General features: G+C 46.0%; 1 protein-coding gene and 1 pseudogene across 1 annotated transcript; both read right to left on the reverse strand.

The window, feature by feature from the left end:
* Positions 1 to 1,216: 1,216 nt before the first annotated feature.
* On the reverse strand, positions 1,217 to 8,431 carry LOC100405588 (small ribosomal subunit protein uS15 pseudogene; annotated as a pseudogene).
* A 1,069-nt stretch (positions 8,432 to 9,500) lies between these two features.
* Positions 9,501 to 23,236, reverse strand: LOC100405958 (cytochrome P450 2B6). The gene is made up of 9 exons (XM_035285061.3): positions 23,041 to 23,236; positions 22,392 to 22,554; positions 22,113 to 22,262; positions 19,572 to 19,732; positions 17,460 to 17,636; positions 16,746 to 16,887; positions 14,559 to 14,746; positions 14,216 to 14,357; positions 9,501 to 10,755 (listed from the first exon to the last, which is right to left on the reverse strand). The coding sequence occupies exons 1-9, from the start codon at positions 23,209 to 23,211 to the stop codon at positions 10,574 to 10,576; spliced, it is 1,476 nt and encodes a 491-aa protein (XP_035140952.2). The 5' UTR covers positions 23,212 to 23,236; the 3' UTR covers positions 9,501 to 10,573.
* Between the last annotated feature and the right edge of the window lie 831 nt (positions 23,237 to 24,067).

Raw genomic sequence — 24,067 nt, forward strand, 5'->3', positions numbered from 1 at the left:
TTGCATGACTAAGCAGGAACTGCCCATTGCCACCTCCCAGCATCACAGGAGAGTATCATAGCATAGATTGCGAGCACACAAAAAGATCAGAGTTCAAAATTCAATGTACAATTTCCACTGGGTGTATGTCACTTTCACACCAACATAAAGTTGAAAAATTATAAGTCAAACAATTGAAAGTTGGGGACTGCCCATGTCATGTTTTGTCAACAACGTATTAGATATACATATTTTGTACAGTTGCTTTTAACATCAGTTGGAAGCAAAGCAAATATATATTTTTACTGTCGTTTACCATTACATAATTGCCTTTCTGGTGATGTTTGTTTTTTCACATGGATTCAAATTACAATTTGGGGTCACTTGCTTTCAGCCTGAGGAACTCTCTTTAGTTTTTCTGGTGAGGCAATCTGTTAGCAATGAATTCTCTCACTTTTTGTTTATCTTGGACAGTATCTCATCTTCTTATTTGAAAGATAACTTTTCTGGTTAAAGGATTCTTGGTTAACACTCTTTTTTCCTTTGAGCACCTTTAATATGTCATCCCGCTGTCTTCTGGCTTCCATTGTTTCTGCTGAGAAATAGGCTGTTAAATTAATGGGGTTCACTTGAAACTGATGAGTTATTTTTTATTTATTTATTTGCTGCTTTCAAGATCTTCTACTTGTTTTTGAATTTCAATATTGTTTATTATGAGGTGTTCATTTGTGGATATCTGCATTTATTCTACTTGGAATTCATTGTGCTTAATGAATATGTAGGCTATTGTTTTTCAATGAATTTGGGAAGTTTTAAGCCGTTATTTCTCTGAATTTTTTTTTCTGGTTCCTTTTACACTCCCTTCTCCTTCTGGTATGCCCATTATGTGTAGGTTGGTGCACTTGAGTGTCCACATTTCTCTGAGGCCCTGTATATATGCTTCAGGTTGCATAATCTTAATCTGTCTTCAAGTCCACAGGTTCTTTCTTTTGTCAGTTTAAACCTACTTTTTTTTTTAGTTAAACAATCATATTTATTGCTTGAGCACATACACAAACTTATGCGACCAGGGCAGAGGCTGTAGATGATTCATATTTCCAATTGGGAGGGAGGACTTGCTTAGTCTTATAATACCAAGCCAAACGATGAATCTGGCTCTCTATCAGAATCAGATGGAATTTAGCATCCTTATCCTTTCTGTTCCTCTCAAGATGCTTTTGAACAGCAACTGTTTTCTTTTTTTTTTTTTGAGACGGAGTTTCGCTCTCGTTACCCAGGCTGGAGTGCAATGGCGCGATCTCGGCTCACCGCAACCTCCGCCTCCTGGGTTCAGGCAATTCTCCTGCCGCAGCCTCCTGTGCTTTCTTAATTAAATGGTAAAGATCTTCAGGGAGATCAGGAGCAAGTCCCTTAGACTTAAGAATTCTTAAGATTGTATTGCCTGTCACAAAACGTTCTTGTGCAACACCATGTGAATCTCTCAGGATCACACCGATTTGTGAAGGAGTCAGGCCCTACTTGGCCAGTTTGTAAATCTGCTGCTTCGCGTCGTCAGATGTCAACTTCAGCCACGTGGGGACGCTGCGGCGATAGGGCAAAGCCGCCTGGGACAGGCCCTTCCTGGAAGCATGCTTACGACCCACGATGGCGGGGGTCAGGCAGCGAAAAGAAACCTACTGTTGAGAATTCTCTCTAGATAAATTCTCTCTGGAAAATTTCTCATTTCAGTTGTTCTTTTCAACTCCACATTCCCATTTAGTTCTCTGAATGGTTTCTATCTTTTTAAATACATTCCCTATTTGCTGTAATACTGTCCTCATTCCTTTCATTCCTTTTCTTCTTTTAAATCTTCTTTGATTGTGATAACAAACACATACCATTATATTTGCCATCTTAAACATTTATATATTTGTCGGCCACCTACATGTCTCCTTTTAAGAAGCGTGTCTGTTCATGTCCTTTTGCCACTTTTTAGTGTATGTGCTGCCAAAGTGAGTACCTTTGCCCACTTTTTGATGAGATCATATGTTTTTGGCTTGTTAAGTTGTTTAAGTCCTTTGTAGATTTTGGATATTAGACTTTGGTTGGATGCATAGTTTAAGAATATTTTCTCCCATTCTGTGGGTTATCTGTTTACTCTGTTGAGAGTTCCTTTTGCTATGCAGAAGCTCTTCAATTAAGTCCCACTTGTCGATTTTTTTGTTGTTGTAGTTACTTTTGAGGACTTAGTCATAAATTCTTTGCTAAAGCTGATATCTAGGAGAGTCCTTCCTTGGTTTGCTCCTAGGATTTTTGCAGTGGTAAATCTTACTTTTAAGTCTTTACTCCATCTTGATTGAATTTGTGTGTGTGATGATAGGTAGGGATCCAGTTTTATTCTTCTGCATATGGACAGCCAGTTATCCCAGCACCAGTTAGAATAGGAAGAACTTTCCCCATTGTTTGTTTTGTTGACTTCGTCAAAGATCAGAGGGCTGTAGGTGTGCAGCTTTATTTCTGGGTTCTCTCTTCTGTTCCATTGGTCTGTGTTTTTTTTTTTTGAGACTGAGTTTCACTCTTGTTACCCAGGCTGGAGAGCAATGGCGTGATCTCGGCTCACTGCAACCTCTGCCTTCTGGGTTCAAGCAATTCTCCTGCCTCAGCCTCCCGAGTAGCTGGGACTACAGGCGTGCGCCACCATGCCCGGTTAATTTTTGTATTTTTAGTAGAGATGGGGTTTCACCTTGTTGACCAGGATGGTCTCGATCTCTTGACCTTGTGATCCAACCGCCTCGGCCTCCCAAAGTGCTGGGATTATGGGCGTGAGCCACCGGGCCTGGCCTGGTCTGTGTGTTTTTGTAACAGTTTCATGCTGTTTTGGTTACTGTAGCCTTGTAGTATAATTTGAAATCTGATAGTGTAATGCCTCTGGCTTTGTTCTTTTTACTTCAGATTGGTTTGACTATTCAGGCTCTTCTTTGGTTCCCTATGAATTTTAGAATTGTTTTTTTTCTAATCCTGTGAAAAATGATGTTGGTAGTTTGATGGGAATAGCACTGAATCTGTAGATTGCTTTGGGAAGTGTGGCCATGTAAAAAATATTGATTATTCCAATACATGAACATGAAATGTTTTCCATTAGTTTCTGCCACCTGTGATTTCTTTCAGCAGTGTTTTGTAGCTCTCCTTGTAGAGCTCTTTCACCTCCCTGGTTAGATGTATTCCTGGGTATTTTATGTTTTGTAGTGGCCGTTATGAAGAAGATTGCATTCTTGATTTGGCTCTCAGCTTGAACGTTACTGATGTGTAGAAATGCTATGGTTTTCTTCCAGCTGTTGCCTTTATTTCCTTAAAAAGAAAAGAAATGCTATGATTTTCTACATACCAGCGTAAAATGATATATAGGAAATCACAGCATTTCTATACAACAGTGACATTGTATATTTGAGATCTAGGCATTTTGTGTATGCCGTTTGTACATTGATTTTTATATCCTGAAACTGTACTGATGTTGTTTATCAAGTTCAGGAGTCTTTGGCAGAGTCTGTAGTGTTTCCTACGTATAGACTCATATCATCTGTGAAGAGAGATAATTTGACTTCATTTCCTATTTGGATGGAAATGAAAAATTTCCTTTTATATATTTCTCTTCCCTGATTGCTCTGGTTAGGATTTCCAGTACTGTGTTGAGTAAAAGTGGTGAAAATAGGTATCTGATATAGTTTGAATATGTGTCCCCACTCAAATCTCATGTTGAGTTGTAATCCCCAGTGTTGGAGGTGGGGCCTGGTGGGAGGTGACTGAATTGTGGGAGGGTATTTCTCATAAATCATTCAGTAACCATCTCCTTCGTGGTATTCTCATGATAGTGAGTGAGTTTCATGAGATGTGGTTGTTTAAAAATGTGTGGCATCTCACCCCTCCCTCTCTTGCTCCTGCTCTGATCCTGTGATGTGCCTGCTCCCCCTTCACCTCCCACCATGATTATAAGTTTCCTGAGGTCTCCCCAGAATCTGAGCAGATGCCAGCATCATGCTTCCTGTGTAGCCTATAGAACTGTGAGCAAATTAAACCTTTCTTTTTTATAAATTACCCAGTATTTATAGCAATGAGAAATGGCCTAATACGGCATCTCTTTCTTGTTCCAGTTCTCAAGGGGGAGTGCTTCCAGCTTTTACTCATTGAGTATGATGTTGACTGTGGGTTTGTTATACATGCCTCTTATCGTTTTTTTTTTCTTTCTCACCTGCAACTGTCATGATTGAGTTATAATGGCTCTTATCATTTTAAGGTATGATTATTTGATGCCTAGTTTGTTGAGAGTTTTTATGATAAAGGGATGTTAGATTCTATCAAAAGCTTTTCTGCATCCATTGAGATGATCATATGGTTTTGTTTCTTAATACTGTTTATGATCATTGAGATGATCATATGATTCTGTTTTTTTTGTTGTTGTTGTTGTTTTTTGTGATGGAGTTTCGCTCTTGTTACCCAGGCTGGAGTGCAATGGTGTGATCTTGGCTCACCACAACCTCCGCCTCCTGGGTTCAGGCAATTCTCCTGCCTCAGCCTCCTGAGTAGCTGGGATTACAGGCGTGCGCTACCATGCCCAGCTAATTTTTGTATTTTTAGTAGAGACGGGGTTTCACCATGTTGACCAGGATGGTCTTGATCTTTTGACCTCGTGATCCACCCGCCTCGGCCTCCCAAAGTGCTGGGATTACAGGCGTGAGCCACCGTGCCCAGCCATGGTTCTGTTTTTTTATTCTGTTTCTGTTTTTTAATTCTGTTTATGCAAATCACACTTGATTTGCATATGTGGATCCCCATTCCAGGAATAAAGCCTACTTGACCATGATGAATTAACTTTTCAGTGTGCTGCTGTACTCAGGTTGCTGGTATTTTGTTGTGAATTTTGGCATCTATGTTTATCAGGGATAGTAACCTGTAATTCCAGTACTTTGGGAGGCCAAGGTGGGAGGATCATGAGGTCAGGAGATCGAGACCATCCTGGCCAACATGGTGAAACCCCATGTCTAATAAAATACAAAAAATTAGCTAGGCATGGTGGTGCACACCTGTAGTTCCAGCTACTTGAGGCTGAGGCAGGAGAATCACTTGCACCCAGGAGGCAGAGGTTGCAGTGAGCCGAGATCATGCCACTGCACTCCAGTCTGGAAATAGCAACTCCATTTCAAAAAAAAAAAAAAAAGCGTAGAAGGAGTACACTCTGCAGTAATGATAAAAACTATAGCATAGTCAATATACAAACGCATAATATAGTCATTTATTATCGGCATCAAATATTATGTACCATACGTAACTGTACGTGCTGCACTTTTGTGACCGGGAATGCGGAAGCTTGGTTGACAGCACCACAGATACGTGAGTAATGCATTGCACTATGATGTTAAACAGCCATGGCCTCACTAGGTGGTAGGAGTTTTTCAGCTCCATTATACTCTTAAGAGACCACCATTGTACATGTGGTTCATTATTGATCAGAATATCATTATGCAATGCATGACTGTATTTCCAGTGTTTCTCTGTCAGCCCGATATCTTTTTCTCTACATCCTTGGGTTTAGCAGAAAAAGGAGTAAAGACAGGAAGGGATAAAATATTGACCTTGCTAATCCCTCGATTACAGGGAGTGGCAGCTAACTGGGGCATACTTTCTCAAGATTTTAAGGTCCTCACTCTATGACTTACCTTAAAACTGAGGCTGACTCATTTGAAATCTGGTTAGAATTGTTGGAATTCTCAAATACAGACCAAGTACAAAAAAAGAGGCCAAACGTGGCCAGGCACGGTGGCTCCTGCCTGTAATCCCAGCACTTTGGGAAGCCGAGCTGGGCACATCACCTGAGGTCAGGAGTTTGAGACCAGTAGAGACAGTGGTGAAACACTGTCTCTACTAAAAATATAAAAATTAGCCTGGCATAGTGGCAGGTGCCTATAATCCCAGCTACTCAGGGGGCTGAGGCAGGAGAATCGCTTGAACCCAGAGGCGGAGGTTTCAGTGAGCTGAGATTATGCCACTGCACTCTAGCCAGGGCGACAGAGCGAGACTCCGTCTCATAAATAAATAAATAAGGCCAAACTCTTTGAGAAAGCCAGAAGCCACCCTGTCTTAAAAAAGAATGAGTGTGCAGTTTATTTAAGGATTACAGTTAGGTGGATGTGTCGTGAGCTTATCAAGCTTTCTGTGAACTGATTTCACTCGGAGAAGACTCTTCTTGCTCCCCTTGGTATTTCCAACACCCTGCCTGGTAGGCGACAACATGGTGTAGTGGTTGACATGTAGTCTTGCAAACAAAGAAGCCTAGAGTGCAGTCTTGGTTCAGCAGTGCCCCAATCGCTGACCTCCGTTGCTTCATTTGTAAACTGCAGATAATAATATAACCTACCTTACAGAGCTCTTGGAAAAACTAAATAAAGTAATGCTTGCAGATTATTCAGTATAGGTCTTGACACATAGCATTGTAATAATTATTAACTATAATAACAAATATAGGCCGGGCGCGGTGGCTCACGCCTATAATCCCAGCACTTTGGGAGGCCGAGGGGGGTGGATCACGAGGTCAAGAGATCGAGACCATCCTGGTCAACAAGGTGAAACCCCGTCTCTACTAAACATACAAAAATTAGCTGGGCACGGTGGCGCGTGCCTGTAATCCCAGCTACTCGGGAGGCTGAGGCAGGAGAATTGCTTGAACCCAGGAGGTGGAGGTTGCGGTGAGCCAAGATCGTGCCATTGCACTCCAGCCTGGGTAACAACAGCAAAACTCCGTCTCAAGAAAAATAAAATAAAAAATATAATCATTTAAGATGCTGTGTAGGTCCTTCTTGCATCTATGTCCCCTTCTCAAAATATGTTCTGGACACAGTGCTCTTTGACATAAGTTTCAGGACGCATTCAGAACGTTGAGCTCCGTGGGATCAGAGGCTGCACTGCTTTTTTTGACTTATCTCTAGCTCCAGCTGTGTGCCTGGCACATAGCAGATGTTCTCTTAATATTTGCTTAATCAATGAGCCATTGGTCTAAACATTACCTCGATCTCTGACTCTTATTCAGAATAGGTTTTTCTCTCAGGAGCACAGCCTTCCCTAACATCCTCTCCAGTGAAGGGCTCTCATTCTGCCACCTCAAATGCACTTCGGGGTCAGAAGACAGGCTCAATACTTCTTGCATCTCAGTATCACTTCTGCATCCTTGAGCGCAGACATAAGAGGTGATCTTTAAACCTTGTAACTACAAAGGGTCAACCAAACAAGAAGCTGAAAAAACAAAATCAATAAACTGCAAGCCAGCCTAACCAAGAGAGAAAGAGAGAAGATCCAAATCAATAAAAATAGATACGAAAGAGGCGGCATTACCCCGATATCAGAGCAGTACAAAGAATCATTAATGCTATAATGAACACTAACATAAACCTAGAGCAACTGATGAATTCCAAGGTATATACAACCTGCCAAGATGGAACCAGGAAGACACAGAAGACCCGAACAATAAAAGTTACACAATTGAATTTGTAAAAAAAAAAAAAAAAAAAAAAAAAAAAAAAAAGGCTGTCACCAAGGAAAAAGCCGAGGACTGGATGACTTTACTGCTGAATTCTACCAAACTTATAGAGAAGAACTAACATCAATTATTCTCAAACTATGCCACAAAAATCGAAGAGGAGAGAAATTTACACATTCCGTGAGGCTAGTATTACCCTGATACCAAAACCAGACAAGGAAACCATCAAAAAAGCAAATGGCAAGTCGACTTCCCTGAAAAATATAAATGCAAAACTGCTCAACGAAATGCTGGCAAATCAAATCTAACAACACATCAGGAAGATAATATACCATGATCACGTGGAATTTATCCCAGGGAAGCAAGGATGGTTTGACATGCACAGATCAATAAACATGGTACGATATATACATACCTACGATGTAGCCGCAAAGATTTTTAAAAATGAAAATAATTGCACAGACTCCCGAAACCCCAGTCTTCAGCACTTTTCTGGTCTTGCTCCACCCCAGGACCACCACTCAAAGCCTCAAGCCTATCAGACTTTCTCCCTCCAGTCTGCCTCCTCTCCATTTCACCTTATAATATTCCAGAAGCTTCTGTAGTTAATATAAAAGGCAGAAAGGAATTCCCAAGCTGGTCTGTGGAGTCCCACCCAAAGTTGGACCCCAGCTGCCTGGCTGTCTGTGAGCTCCTTTTCCATCCCACCTCCTCTTTTTCCATCCCACCTCCTCCCCCATCCCACCACCTGGAGAGACTTGAACAAATCCTGTGGTTTATTTGCAAAGTCCTCCCCCAGGAAGGGCAGAGACCAGGGCCTAGGAGAGAGGGAGCCCTGGGAGGTGGGATGGCCCCAGACCCACAGTAGCTAGAGACCACTGGGGACGGTGAGGAGTGAGAAGGCTGAGGGCACTATGATCCTCACTCCTCCCACCTTACCTCTGCCATCGCTCTTAAAAGACATGTTGCTCTGTGCATTGTTTTATTTGTGGTTGGTGAGGGAAGGTGTGCCATGCATTTGCACTGGCAGAGCCCCTGCTAACTCTTCAGAGGCTACAAGGAGCCCAAAGCTGGCAGGTGCTGCAGACGCCAAAAGGTTAGCGTCTCAGGGCTGAGTCCCAGAGCCAGCTTCCCATTGGCCACAGGCTGGCTGATGTATCTTTGTGATAAAGATATTAAGCTTGCAGCGCCTCCCTCAGGGAAGGATGGTGGCCGCAGCTAGCGGAATGTGTGGAGGATGGATTTATTTATTTACTTTGAGACCGAGTCTCACTGTGTCATCCAGGCTGGAGTGCAGCGGTACCATCTTGGCTGACTACAACCTGTGCCTCCTGCGTTCAAGTGATTCTCCTGTCTCAGCCTCCCAAGTAGCAGGGACTACAGGTTCATGCTACCACACCCAGCTTATTTTTGTATTTTTCTTTTAGTTGAGACAGGGTTTCACCATGTTGGTCAGGTTGGTTTTGAAACCCTGACCTCAGGTGATCCACCTGCCTCAGCCTCCCAAAGTGCTGGGATTACAGGCATGAGCCACTGCACCCAGCCTGGAGGCTGGATTTAGAGCAGTTCCACTGCAAGGATAGTGCTGAGCTTTATCAAAAGGTGGCGCTGCGGCACAAGGGGTCTAGAGTAACTGACAGGCAGAATCGGAGGCATCCTGAGCACTTTGGGGACAAGAATTTATTCTGGGCCTCAGAAGAAAGTGGGATATGGAGGAGACAGTCTGATGAAGGGGGCCTAGTTCCATTTTGGGTAGGCTGCAGCGGGTAGGGGGTGGCTGATTTAGCCACTCATTCATTCATTCATTCAGTCCTCAGTAAATATTTTGAAAACCTGTCACATGCCACATGCTGTGTTAAATACAGTGATGAGCAAGGCAATGGTTTGGCCCTTTGCAGAGTTGGCATTGAGGTGAGGGAGGCGTTCTGACCGACATTCCTTCCAGAAAAATCACCAGGGAACTGACAATAAAAGGTCACACACAAAATGGCACAGATCACCTCTTGACGTGGGGAGGTCAGGCTTTAGAGATGTTTATTTCATTATCAGGGGATTTGAAGGGACATATCAGGGAATCCAAATCACCAGTGCAGAATCCCACCGCTCAGGGAACCTGGGCCAAGGAGGCTTTTTGATAGAGGGAGACAGCTGAGAATGAGGATGAGGGAGGACTATGCAGTGTGTGACTGTGGTCTACAGCAGACACGAACCTCAAAACTAGCGTTCCACGGAAAAGCAACCAGGCGCAGATCACATATCACACCTCTGATCCCATCACTTTGGGAGGAGGAGGCAGGCAGATCACCTGAGCCCAGGAGCTCAAGACCAGCCTGGCCAACATGTCTCTACTAAAAATACAAGAAAGGTAATCAGGTGTGGTGTCACATGCCTGTAATCCCAGCTACTTGGGAGGCTGAGGCAGGAGAATTGCTTGAACCTGGAAGGTGAAGGTTGCAGTGAACCAAAATCGTGCCACTCCACTGCAGCCTGGGAGACAGAGCAAGGCTTCGTTTCTGTTTAAAGGAAATATTCAGAATCGATGAGTCCGTAGGGACAGAAACCAGATTGGCTGGGGCTGTGATGAAAAGGAGATTGAGGAATGGGGAGTGACAGCTTGAGAGGTTTGGGTCTTGTAGGGGAGACAATAAAAGCATTTGGAACTAGGAGGATCACCCGAGGTGAGGAGTTCAAGATGACCTAAAAATAAAAAGTTTATCCAGGTGTGGTGGCGGATGCCTGTGATCCCAGCTACTTGGGAGGCTGAGGCAGGAGAATTGCTTAAACCCAGGGGGCGGTGGTTGCAGTGAGCCAGCCCCACTGCACTGCAGCCCGGGCAATAGATGAAGACTCCGTCTCAATATGTATATATATAATTTTGTATAATATTCAATAGTCTCACTCCTCTACTCACTTACAATGTGACCTTAGACAACTGGTGTCATGGCGGGGAAGGAAGTTGGCTTGCAGCAGGCCTCTCAGAAACAGAAAGTTGCAGGGGGCAGTCAGAAGTTTTGGAGGAATTGTCATTGTCTACAGAGGTGGGGACAACTGGATGACCCGGAATCTCTTGACCCCCTCTTCTTAGCCCCTTCAGCGGGGCAGGAAGCGGATCTGGTATGCTGGGGGTAGTTTGCCCACACCATTCTCCTGGGGTGTCAGGTCGATGTCTTCAGGAGCCACGGGGCTGGCCACGGAGAAGTTTTGGAGGATGGTGGTGAAGAAGAGGAACAATTCGGTGCGGGCGATGCCTTCACCAAGACAGATGCGCTTCCCTGCGGGCACAGAAGGTCACCAGCGTTCATTGCAACAGAGTTGCATGTAAGACTGGACTTTAACCTACAATTCAGGTGGACTTTCAGAGGCTGCTCTGAAACTGGGTGTAAAGCTTTGAGTGGATGTACCATGTTCATTTCTCTCTCTCTCTCTCTCTCTCTCTCTCTCTCTCTCTCTCGACAGAGTCTCTCTCTGTCACCCAGGCTGGAGCACAATAGCACAATCTTGGCTCACTGCAACCTCTACCTCCTGGGGGATTCAAACAATTCTCATGCCTCAGCTTCCTAAGTAGCTGGGATTACAGGAAGCTGCCACCATGCCTGGCTAATTTCTTGTATTTTTAGTAGAGAAGGGGTTTCACCATGTTGACCAGGCTGCTCTTGAACTCCAAACCTGAGGTGATCCACACCTGCCTTGGTCTCCCAAAGTGCTGGGATTACAGGCGTGAGCCGCCATGCCTGGCGTCGTGTTCATTTTTCCAGGAGAGAGTTTGTAGCTTCTGTTAGTGTTCCAAAGGGCTTGGTGAGCCCCCACAGAGTATAATGGCCCACTTCTGGTTGTGTGTGAGTGTGAGTGTGTGTGTGTGTGTTCCTCTATGTGTGTGTGAGCATATTTATGACATTTTTAGTGTTCTTCACTTCTCACATGGGGAGAATGGTGCCTCTCTCAAAGGGCTCTGGTGAGATTAAAGGAGAGATTTGTAAAAATTCTTAGAATAGCACTTGACTTGTACTAAGGAGCCTTAAGGTTTGGTTATCGCCTGTGTTTGTTTCTGGGGGTATGTGTGGGGTGTTTCTGGCCATGTGTCCCTGTGTATGTGTCTCTCTGGGCTGTCTTGTGGTCTCAGCCTGAGATCCACAGGCTTCAAGATCTCAGGGGAAAACAAAACCAAATTGTATATAAACTGTGAATGGGACCAACGCAATGAGAGGGGAGGGTCTATGGCTTCCACTGATTCTCAGAGGTACAAGGAACCCCCGGTAGGTTCTAAGCAAATCAATGTTTCTTAATATGCAAACCTTGGAAAGGCCATGTCAAGGGTGAGTTTTCAGGCATTCCCTACACCTGTCAAGCTGTTGGACAAGTGTGTCTACGTGAAGGTGTCTGGAAAAGGGTCCACATTCCTTTGGCACATACAGAAGGTGGGTGACATGAGCTTAGAAACAGGTGGGTCTCTGGGCTGGTTCTTCTGTCACAATTTTTGTGACCTAACTTTTTCCAGAACGGCCTGATGCTTATCTCCCTCCCATCGTGCCCTCCACATCTCTGGGGCTGTCTGGCCACCTTTTGGAATTTCTTTGGCTGCAGTACCCTTCTGGCTTGGGGTACACCTTTCTTTCTGCCCTGGCAACCCTACCCCTATCTTTGTCTCTGTCTATACCTGTCAGACACAGTTTCTCTTCTCCTCTCCTTTTTTTTGACTTTCTTCCCTCTTGCTTAACTTCCTATCTCTGTTTGAATCTGATTCCTCCCCAGTCTCTCTGGCTCTCTCTCTTTCTTTTCATCTCCCTCTAAAGACACCTTATTTGTCTTTTTGTTTGTTTGTTTTTGAGACGGAGTTTTGCTCTTATTACCCAGGCTGGAGTGCAGTGGCGCGATCTCAGCTCACTGCAACCTCCGCCTTCTGGGTTCAAGCAATTCTCCTGCCTCAGCCTCCTGAGTAGCTGGGACTACAGGCGTGCTCCACCATGCCCAGCTAATTTTTTGTATTTTTCAGTAGAGACGGGGTTTCACTTTGTTGACAAGGATGGTCTCGATCTCTTGACCTCCTGATCCACCTGTCTCCCAAAGTGCTGGGATTATAGGCATGAGCCACCGCGCCCGGCTGACACCTTATTTGTCTTATTCATTCTTTCTTCCTTTCTTCTTATATCACTCTCTCTTTTTCCTATCTCTTACTCTGTTACTCTTGTTCTTTTTTTTTTTTTTTTTTGAGATGGATTCTTGCTCTGTCGCCAGGCTGGAGTGCACTGGCACAATCCCGGCTCACTGCAACCTCCGCCTTCTGGGTTCAAGCAATTCTTCCACTTCAGCCTCCCAAGTAGCTGGAACCACAGGCACATGCCACCACACCCGGCTAATTTTTGTATTTTTAGTAGAGAGGGGGTTTCACCATGTTGGCCAGGATGGTCTCGATCTCTTGACCTTGTGATCCACCCGCCTGGGCCTCCCAAAGTGCTGGGATTACAGGCATGAGCCACCATGCCCGGCCTCAAAAGTTTTTCTCTTAACCAGCCAAGTCAAAGCATATCAAGACCTTCTCCACCTTCCCAGTGCTAGAGCATAAATCCAAACTCCTCCCACAGCCTTGAAGGTTCTCTCCAGCTGAGCCCTTTATCTTATTTCCTTCTGCAATCCATGCCAAGGCTCACCGGACGCCCTGTGGTTTCTTAACTGTACCATCACGTTTCCACCTTTGCCCTTTGCCCTTGCTGTTTCCTTTGTCTGGAACACTCCTTGCAGTGGTTGATTGACACTGACCCACGAACATCTCATCTTGGAAGCTAGTCCTTCTGGGAAGCTTTTTCTTACTGACCCACCACAAGATCAGCTAGTATTTCCTCTTTTGTGCTCCCAAGCTCCCTTCAGAGCACTTATCACAATTATGTATAATAATAGTAATTGTGCTTGTGAGCACGCTGTTTGTATTGGGCAGTTCTAAGTGTGTTACAGGCATTCGTTCATTCCACGAGGTGATCATTGTATTATTTTTTGATGAATGCCCATCGTCCCTGCTAGACTGTAAATTTCCTGGAGCAGGAACTGTGTCTCTGTGTGATTTGTTTGATGTGTTATCTTCAGCCCCCAGTAGAGCACTGGGCTTAGGGCGGTGCTCAACGATTTTTTTTTTTTTAAAGAAAATTGTTGAGAAACATTAAGTTTACCCTGCCCCATGGCTCCCTTATGGAGGTTACTTTTAGTTTGTAATTAGTGGCAGGCGAGTAACAGCTGCCTACCTGGTATATGCCTGAGTTATGTGTATATGTAGAACACCTGTGTATTAATAAGAATCACCTGTCAAACAGCAAATAAATGCGTGGATGAATCTCTGCTCCGCACCTTCGGTCTGGAGAGCTGCCAGCCCCGCAGGCTCTCAGGATGTTGGTCCCCAGATAGATCCACTCTGTTGTGCTATCTGGGTGTCTGCCTCTCAATACCCTCAGCCAGCCTGGATGGGGGTCTCCTGACCGAGCTGGTTCTCGGTAGAAAGTGAATTCACTGAGGTTTAGCGATGTTAAAATACTTGCCCAAGGTCCTGTTTACCAAGATGTGCCTTTGGAAATGTAATCTCCTTTCTCAAGCCCCTTTCCAGGGTTGTAGTGAAGATGGAATGGGGTGAGGCAGGTGATACGGAATATATTAAGTGCTCAATAAATAAAGTCCAATCATTGTTTTTCTCAAGTTGAGGATAGGACCTGCCCTCTGGTGTCTGGGAAAGAAACTGTAGGTCCTGCTTACCTAAGGAGAAGGGGATAAAAGCTTCATTCTTCTTCAGTGCCCCATTGGTATCCAGAAAGTGGTCAGGATTGAAGGTGTCTGGTTTTTCAAAGTAGTGTGGGTCGTTGAGAGCAGTGCTCAGGATGGGAAATACTTCCGTGCCCTGAGGGAGGGTCACAAGATCAAAAGATATTCCCATTCCCTGCCCACCCTCCACACACACACCACAAAAAAAAAGAAAAGAAAAAAAAAAAAAACAGAAACAAAGGGACTCAGTTGAGAAACCAACAAAAGGTCGAGTTTGGGGATTAAGAGAATCCAGAATGCCGACACAGGAGAGATGTGGGGGTCCAGCCAGTCTTACCTTGGGGATGGTGTACCCTCGGAAGCTCGTGTGTTGTGTGACAATGTGGGGCAAACCCATGGGGAGAAGGTCAGCAATTCTCTGGATCTCATGGATGACTGCATCTGTGTATGGCATTTTGGCTCGGTCATCTAATGCTGGAGGGCGATGTGGGCCAATCACCTGTTCAATCTCCTTGTAGACTTTCTCTGCGCAGAAAAGAAGACAAATGAACCCCATTTTAAAGAGAGATTTCAGGCCGGGTGTGGTGGCTCATGCCTGTAATCCAAGCACTTTGGGAGACCGAGGAGAGTGGATTGCTTGAGATCAGGAGTTTGAGACCGTCCTAGTCAACATGGTGAAACCCCAACTCTAAAAATACAAAAATACAAAACTAAAATACAAAAACGCAGCCAGGTGTGGTAGGGCGCGCCTGTAGTCCTAGCTACTCAGGAGGCTGAGGCAGGAGAATCGCTTGAACCCAGGAGGCAGAGGTTGCCGTGAGCCAAGATTGTGCCACTGCACTTCAGTCTGGGTGACAGAGCAAGACTCTGTCTTAAAAAAAAAAGAAAGAAAAATTTAAAAAAAAGAGAGACATTACAGTGGGGACACTACTTTCTACTGACCAATGAAAAACCTATAGTAAAGGGTTAGATCCTTGATACCCTGAAAAGTAATCAGCATGGGGTGAAGGGAGGAGAGAATAAGCAAGGAGAATTCTCATGGCTTGAAATTTGATGAATATTATGGATCCATGTCACACATGCACCGGTGCACACGCATGCACGCACACACATGCACACATATGCACGCACACACGCAGGCACACATGCATGCACACACGCGCATGCACACACGTATGCGCGCACACACACACATGCACACACATGCGGATGCACACACACAGCACAATTTTACATGGAGTTTCAGATTGAGAATTCGAGGCTACAAACCTCTCAAAACTCCCTAAGATGAGTAGAAAATGAATAAATATTTACTGTGTGTTGTTTTAGGTGAGGCACTATACATGGTCCTCAGGAACATAATAGTGTAATAGAATAATGAATGAATCCATAAGCAACTGGATAGATAATTACATCAATCAGCCAATCAACAGATCAATTCATGGGTGGAAAGATTGATGAATAAATGAACAAACCAATACATGGATGTATATATTTACTGATCAATTAATAAATGGATTGATTAATTACTAATGAATGGTTCATAGACAAGGAAATCAATGAACCCAATTAATGAATAACCACATGAGTGGCTAGATTCATGGAAGAACAGGTGAATAAATAAACTCCTGAAGTACGGCTAAATAAAGGAATACATGAATGGCCGGATTGAATGATGAATCCGAGTTGAACAAGTGAGTGAATTATTGTAATAAATGAAGGAATGCATGGATGGATTAAGGGGGAACTGAAAGACTGACTGATGGAAGGATAAGGGTGAAATCTAGTTCATAGAAGGATGGATGAATGCATGAATGCGTCAAGGAATCAGTGACAAATAGTCCATCTATTTGTCACTGTTTTGAAGGATCAACTTGTGGATCAAGTAATCCAAATAAACGAATGACGGTATATGCCCTTGGATGAATTGTAAACGAAAGAATCAGTGAGTATACAGGTGAATTAATGAATTAAAGAATGAATCGATGAAAAGATACGTGGATAAATGAATCCATTTTTAAGAGTCAAATATTGCATGTTCTCATTCATATGCGAGTGCTACAAAATGTGTACAGATGAACGTAGAGAGAATGATGGCGAGTGGAGACTCAGAAGAGTGAAGCAGCAGAAGGTGGGGTGAATGATGAGAAATTAATTACTTTATGGGAATAATGTATGTTGCACGGGTGATAAATATCCTAACCGCCCTAACTTGACCACTATGAAACCTATGCATGTAACACAACTGCATATGTACCTCCTAAATTCATACAATTAAAAAAATCTTAGAACAAAAATTCCTTAAGTGATGGAAGGAATCAGTGAGAGAACGCATGGACACATTCTTCATGCGCGCATGCATCCACCAACAGAATTGGCTTGGTTCTGAGCTGGTCCAGAGCCTGCAGTGCTCCCGGAATAGGAAGCCAGCATCCCCTCTCTCATCCAGGTGGTACCCATAGCCCCATTTCTACAGCTCAGAATGGGGTCAGAAGATGCCCTCGATTGGCTGTTCCTGGCCCACCTGCCACATGAGGGTATTTGAGCATGAGCAGGAAGCCGTAGCGGAGAGTGGTACTGGTGGTCTCGGTGCCGGCAAAGAAGAGCGAGAGCGTGTTGAAGATGAGATTCTGGTGGTTGAATTCACTGTGTGGGTTGGATTTCTCCTGCGTCAACAGTAGGGAGGGAAGGGGAAGGTCAGGGGAGGCTGTAACCTTGCTGTGCACACGCCAGTCTCCCTGGCTGCCCTCCATCTGCCTAAAGATCTCTGACACTGTCTGGCCGCGTTTGCTTTTTTCTGTCCTCTACACATCCCGCCGCATGCCTCTATCTCATCTCTCAGCCTCTCTTGACTCTGCCTGACTCTGTTTCTAGCTCTCTCCACATCTCTTTGATGTGTTTCTTTTTGGCTCCCCGTCTCTTTCTGCCTCTATGAGTCTTTTCTCCTGTTGCTGATTTCTGTCCCTTGCCCTGAGTTCCTTCCTTAGCCTGTCTTCTCTCTCTCCCCCTTCCTTCTCTCTCCATCTTACTTTCTCCTCCCTGCTTTCTCTTTTCTTACACCTCATCTTTCTTTCCTTCTGTGTCTCCTCTCCTCCCGTTCCCAATTCTCCCCTCCCTAGTCTTTCTTCTTCCCTCTCCCTCTTCCCCTTCTCTACTCCTTTCCTCTCCGTCTTCTCACCTCTCCATCTTGCCCTCCCTCCCCTTTCCTCCCCTCCCTTTTCCCTCTCCCAGACCCCACCTTTTCCATGTGGAGCAGGTAGGTGTCGATGAGGTCCTGGGGGGAGCTGGGGTCCAGGGCTTCACGGTGCTTCTCCACACTGTGGCCAATGAAAGCACCGATTTCCTGCAGGTTTTTACGTATTTGCCTGTGCGCCCCAGGAAAGTATTTTAGGAAATCAGAGAAGAGCTCGAACAGCTGCAAGAAAGAATGGGCGGTGAGGTTTGCCTACGGCTGAGCTAGCAGGTCACAGGGAGAGGGCCCCTCCTGGACCCCAGCATCTCTGTAGAGCCCCTCTTCCTTGCTCACCTCTGTCTGACCCCCTCATTCACCGACTTTGTGTCCTTCTATCTGTTATTCTCACATGTGCCTCTTTGCAGCTTCCTCCCTCATCCTTCTGTCTTTCTTGTGGCCTCCCATCTCCCTGCCCTCTCCTTTCTCTGTCTCTCTTTCTTTCTGTGCCACTCACTGTCTAGCCCAGTCCGTCTGTCTTTCTCATACTTCTCTCTCCCTCTTCCCTCCTCTCCTCATCCCCCTTGCTGTGTCAGACATTGAGAAAATGATTCTTACACAGGATAAGCCTGCTGACACTTTAGTACTATGTATTTTGGAGCATATCTCTTTTACTTTGAGGGAGAATGAAATGCCTAATTTACTGCAAATAATTGCAAAAATGCAAACACATACAGTGAGATGTCAAATTCCTTCTTAATCTCTCCTTCTAGAGATAACCATTGTTAACTGTCTGGTGGGTCTCCTTCCAGACTTTTCTCTGTGGTTCTCAAGGGGAGGAGAACATTAGAATTATTGGTCAGTCTTGTTACAAGTACTCACCTTGGGCCCCATCCCAGACTTTCCAGATCAGATCATCCGGAAAGTGGGGTCCTGAAAATCCGTATCTGTGGCAATCCCACACACACCCCTGCTTAAGAACTGTGGCTATGTTGACCAGCCTGGCCGACATGGTGAGACCCCATCTCTACTAAAAATACAAAAAAATTAGCCAGGCATGGTGGTGCTCGCCTGTAATCCCTCTTCCCTCCTCTCCTCATCCCCCTGGGAGGCAGAGGTTGCACTGAGCCGAGATTGCGCCACTGCACTCCAGCCTGGGTGACAGAGCAAAATACTGTCTCAAAAAAAAAAAAAAAGAAGAACTACAGCTATGCATGTTGTTCTGCAGCTTGAGATTCTTAATATGTAACAGGTACATTTCCAGGTTAATCCAGAAGGAGACATTTTATTATTTTGTTTTAAAAGAACAGAAGATTACCTTTATAATCTAGGGAAAGTTAAAAAAAAAAAAGGGGGGGGGAATGAGAAATGGCAGAAAACAAAGACATGTTGTCCCTTATTGTCATGTATCCTTGAATTTCTTCAGGTGAGGAGCTTTACCAAAGACAGAGAAGCAAGGATACAGAAGAACCAGGAGCAGGCTGGGCACAGTGGCTCACGCCTGTAATTCCAGCACTTTGGGAGGCTGGGGCTGGCAGATCACTTGAGGTTAGGAGTTCAAGACCAGTCTGGTCAACATGGCCACACCCCCTCTCTACTAAAAATACAAAAATTAGCCGAGTGGGTGTGGTGGCACATGCCTGCAGTCCCAGCTACTGAGGAGGCTGAGGCAGGTGAATCACTTGAACCCAGGAGGCGGAGGTTGCAGTGACCTGAGATGGCGCTGCTGCCCTTCAGCCTGGATGAGAGAGTGAGACTCCGTCTCAAACAAAACAAAACAAAACAAACAAACAAACCGACATCCAGGAGCAGAGTAGAGACCAAGCCCAAAGGCTGATGCATCCTCCCTCTCTCCCTGTCTTTCGCACTCATTCTCATCAGCTCTGTCTCTCGGGGTCCCTTTATCTTTGCCCTTCTTTGTCTTGTTTTTGCTCAACTTCCTTCTCTCAGTCTCTGACTCCATGTCTGCCTCCCTATCACGCCCCATTCCCTCTGTCAGTGTCTCTATCCCTGTCTCACCATCTCCCCTCCCTCCAGGTCTCCATGTCCCTGCCTCTCCACATGGTCTGTGCCTTTCTTCCAGCTATAAGCTGCATTTTTGGGCCCCCAAGACAGGTCATCCTTTCATCGCGTGCCCCGGATGTTCACCTCGCCCCCACCCTCCCTCTCCCTGTCTCTGACCTGGCTGAATAAAGAGCTGACAAGTGAAAAAGACTGGTAGAACAAGCGCAGCAGCTTCAGGAACTCTTTGTCTTGGTACTCAAAGCGTTTTCCAAAGACGATGGAGCAGATGATGTTGGCGGTGATGGAATGGAAGAAGAAGGTGGGGTCCACGAGGGCTCCTAGGAAGAAGCAGTGGGTCAAGGACACAGACTGAAGGGCCTGGGGAAAATCTGGCCATCACCTGTCTCTGTGTGACTGCCATCACTCAGTAATGATAAACGTGAGAATAATCGTAACAGCTAAGACTCACGAGCATGCATTATGTACCAGCACTTACAATTTCACTGAACTCACTACAACATTGTGAGGCAGCTGCAATTCGGTTATTAGCTCCGTTGTACAGACAGGCAGACAGAGCTTGAGTAATTTGGCCGAGGTTGCACAGCTACTCATTACTGAGGCCAGGATTTAGACCCAGGCAACTCAGCTATAGAGTCGGTGCAGCTGGTTCTCACTCTGCACCTCCTCTCAGGCCCCACCTCTGACTCTATGAGTGAATACAGTTAAGTCCCAGGGGTACGGGCTGGGCAGAGTAGGTGTTCAATCAATTGCTTGTACAAATTAAAAAGCCCTGCTGGGCACAGTGGCTCACACCTGTAATCCCAGCACTTTGGGAGGCCGAGGTGGGTGGATCACCTGAGGTCAGGAGTTCGAGACCAGCCTGGCCAACATGGTGAAACCCCATCTCTACTAAAAATACAAAAAATTAGGCAGGTGTGGTGGTGGGAGCCTGTAATCCCAGCTACTTGGGAGGCTGAGGCAGGAGAGTTGCTTGAATCCAGGAGGCGGAGGTTACAGTGAGCCAAGATGGCGCCACTGCACTTCAGCCAGGGCAACTGGGCAATTGAGTGAAACTCCGTCTGAGACCAAAAAATAAAAATAAAAAGCCCCTAATGGGCACAGTGGCTCATGCCTCTAATCTCAGCACACTGGGAGCTTGAGGCAAAAGAATCAGGAATTCAAGACCAGCGTTGGCAACATAAGGAGACCCTGTCTCTACAGAAAATTTAAACTATAGCCAGACATGGTGTCACATGCCTGCAGTCCCGGTGAAGGCGTCCAGGAGGCTGAAATGGGAGGATCACTTGGGCCCAGGAGTTTGAGGCTGCAGTGAGCTATGATGGTGCTGCTGCATGCCAGCCTGGGCAATAGAGACCCGGTCTCGGCCGGACGCAGTGGCTCACGCCTGTAATCCTAGCACTTTGGGAGGCTGAGGTGGGTGGATCACCTGAGGTCAGGAGTTCAAGACCAGCCTGGCCATCATGATGAAACCTCATCTTTATTTTAAAAAAATAAATAAATAAAAAGAGACCCCATCTCTAATTTAAAACAAATAAAAAACCTTTTTCTACCCCTAGCGATTCTTCTTTCTTTGTCTCTTCTCTCCACTTCTAGGGTTCTCCAGTCTTCTGGGAATTATTCTGCGATTGTTAATTGATATCTGTGTACACCAGGCTCAGTCCTGGCCCTGGCTGGAGGGAGGGCGGTCTGTGAGTGCCAAGAATGTCAGGCCGGTGCAGCGTCTGTCTCTGGGTCTCACTTCTGTCTTCTCTCATTCCTCTGCAGACCTTTTCCTGAGCCTTGTCTGTCTCTCTAATTTTCTCCCCTTCAATTTCTCTTTGCCTTTGTTTCTTTCTCTCTTGTTTCTCTCTCTCTCTCTCTCTCTTTCTTTTTTGAGATGGAGTCTCACTCTGTCACCCAGGCTGAAGTGGAGTGGTGCCATCTTAGCTCACTGCAACCTCCATTTCCCAGGTTCAAGCAATTCTCTTGCCTCAGCCTCCTGAGTAGCTGGAATTACAGGCATGTACCACCATGCCCAGCCGATTTTTGTATTTTTAGTAGAGACGGGGTTTCACAATGTTGGTCAGGTCTCGAACTCCTGACCTCCTAATCTGCCCACCTTGGCCTCCCAAAGTGCTAGGATTACAGGCGTGAGACACTGCGCCTGGTCTGTTTTTTGTTTTGTTTGTTTGTTTTTGACAGGATCTTGCTCTGTTGTCCAGGCTGAAGTGGCACAATCACAGCTCACTGCAGCCTCGAACTACCCAGCTCAAGTGATCCTGTAGTCCCACCTTAGCGTCCTGAGTAGCTGGGACTACAGGCTCACACCACCATACCTGGCTCATTTCTTTTCTATTTTTTATAGAGACAGGATCTCATTATATTTCCCAGGCCGTTTTCCAACTCTTGGCCTCAAGCAATCCTCCCTTCTTAGCTTCCCAAAGCACTGAGATTACAGGCGAGAGCCATCACATCCAGCCTCTTTGAGTTATTCATGGAGACTATACACTTGGCATCTCTCTCTTTCCCTGGCTCTCTGTGTTTCTCTCCTACCTGCCCCCGTCCCTCTCTATTCCCGTCTCTCTCCCTCTCTGTCCCTATCCCTCTGTTTCATCTGTCTCTGTCTCTGCCCATGAATACCTCGCTGTCTTTATTCCCGTGCACCTGCATCTCTCAGCTTTTCGTCGTCTTCTTTCCTATTCATCCCCAAGGACTCACCCTTGTATTTCCGAAGCTCCTGCACCAGACACTGAGCCTCCTCCTTGATCCGCTCCTCCACACTCCGCTTTCCCATCCCAAAGTCCCTCATGGTGGTCAGAGAGAATCGCCGCAGCGCCTTCCAGCGGTCCCCATTGGCAAAGACCACGCCTGGGGTGTGGGGGAGGTGTGGGTTGCAGAAGAAGTTGGAAGAAGGCCCTGAGTCCTTCTTCCCCCTGTATCATCCCTTCCCTGATGCACCCTCCACCCGCCCTCTCCCAGCGCCTTTGAGGCCCTCACCGTAGCCCTGGAAGACTGGGTCAACGATGGCGATTTTGCCCCGGCCAGAGAAGACCTCAGCCTGATCCACCAGGGCCTCCCGTATGGCATCCACTCCACACAGCATGACCACGGGCCTCGGTCCCAGGTGTACCGTGAAGACATCCCCGTATTTCTCTCGGAACTGCCAATCACATCCACACCCCGGTTGCTGTTAGCATACCCCTCAGTGGTAAAACTATCAAAACACTTACATAGCAGATTGGTAATTAGCCCCTCCCCAACATCCACCTCCTCCCAACGCTGCCCTTTCTCCTTCCCAGGACCCAGCAACTAAGGGTTAACAGTTAATGGTGTCCAAGGGAGAGAATACCATCAGGGTTCTCAGTTTCTGTTTCTGATTGGGCCAGTGTGGTCCCTTTGTACTGGTTTAGGGTGCTGTCCAATTCTTGAGTCACTTCTTTGCTCAAATACACTCCACTAAATTTAATTTCACTGATGTTTTTCTCCTGATAATACCACCCATCATGCGTCACCCCACTCCATGCTCACCAACCATCCCCGTGCCACCCCTGACTCTGGAAGGCTGCCTCACTCTGTCTGATGAAGGATCCCCAAGTACCCAGGCAAGAAGCAGTCCACCCTCAGAACCCATTCATTAGTGTCTTACTTTCAGAAAGGATTTGAGTAGGCCTCTTCTCTCCAGCTGCAGAAGGTTCCCCAAAAGGGGCAGAGGGCGGGGGCCTGGTGGGAGGCGGCCATGGGCCTTAGGGTGACGCCGGACCAGGAGAAGCAAAAGGCCTATGAGGAGTGCAAAGAAGAGGAAGACGGTGAGCTCCATGGTCCTGGTCTGACTGCCCTGCACCCTGCTACAGCCTCCAACTGGGCCTTTTATCTTGAACCTGCCTCTTCATCCAGTTATGAAACTTCATCCATTCCCCGCCTCCTTTCTCATCATTGTGCAGGGGCATTAGCTTAGCTTAGAAAAAGGTGTTAAGAAACCCAGACTTCCTGCTTGGGCAACCCAACCCAACGACCTGATCCCTATCCCTTTACCCACTCTAGATGTTGGCAGGGATACAGCGGCAGAGACACCAAAGTCCACTTGAGCATGTAAGTATGTGGCTGTGTGGGTATGTGTATGTGTATTTTTGTAAACATGGGTGAGCATGCACTTTTTTTTTTTTGTTTTTTAAGACGGAGTTTCACTCTTGTTACCCAGGCTGGAGTGCAATGGCGCGATCTCGGCTCACCGCAACCTCCACCTCCTGGGTTCAGGCAATTTTCCTGCCTCAGCCTCCTGAGTAGCTGGAATTACAGGCACGCACCACCATGCCCAGCTAATTTTTTGTAATTTTTAGTAGAGATGGGGGTTTCACCATGTTGACCAGGATGGTCTCGATCTCTTGACCTCGTGATCCACCCTCCTTGGCCTCCCAAAGTGCTGGGATTACAGGCTTGAGCCACCGCGCCCGGCCCGAGCATGCACTTTTTTACTTAGCTTTGTGTATGCTTGCATGCTTTGTCCATGCCTGCTTCCATCCATGTATGTGCTGCTGTGATTTTCATATGTAAAGGGGTGTCTGTATTTATGCAAATGTGCTCGTGTGTGTTTCTGTGGTTGAATCTGGGGGTGCTTCTGTGTATGTCCTTGCATGTATACAGTTTCATTTATGAAAGTGCATTTACATTTGTGT

Source organism: Callithrix jacchus, chromosome 22 (genome assembly GCF_049354715.1).
Source record: "Callithrix jacchus isolate 240 chromosome 22, calJac240_pri, whole genome shotgun sequence".
Lineage (NCBI taxonomy): Eukaryota > Metazoa > Chordata > Mammalia > Primates > Cebidae > Callithrix > Callithrix jacchus.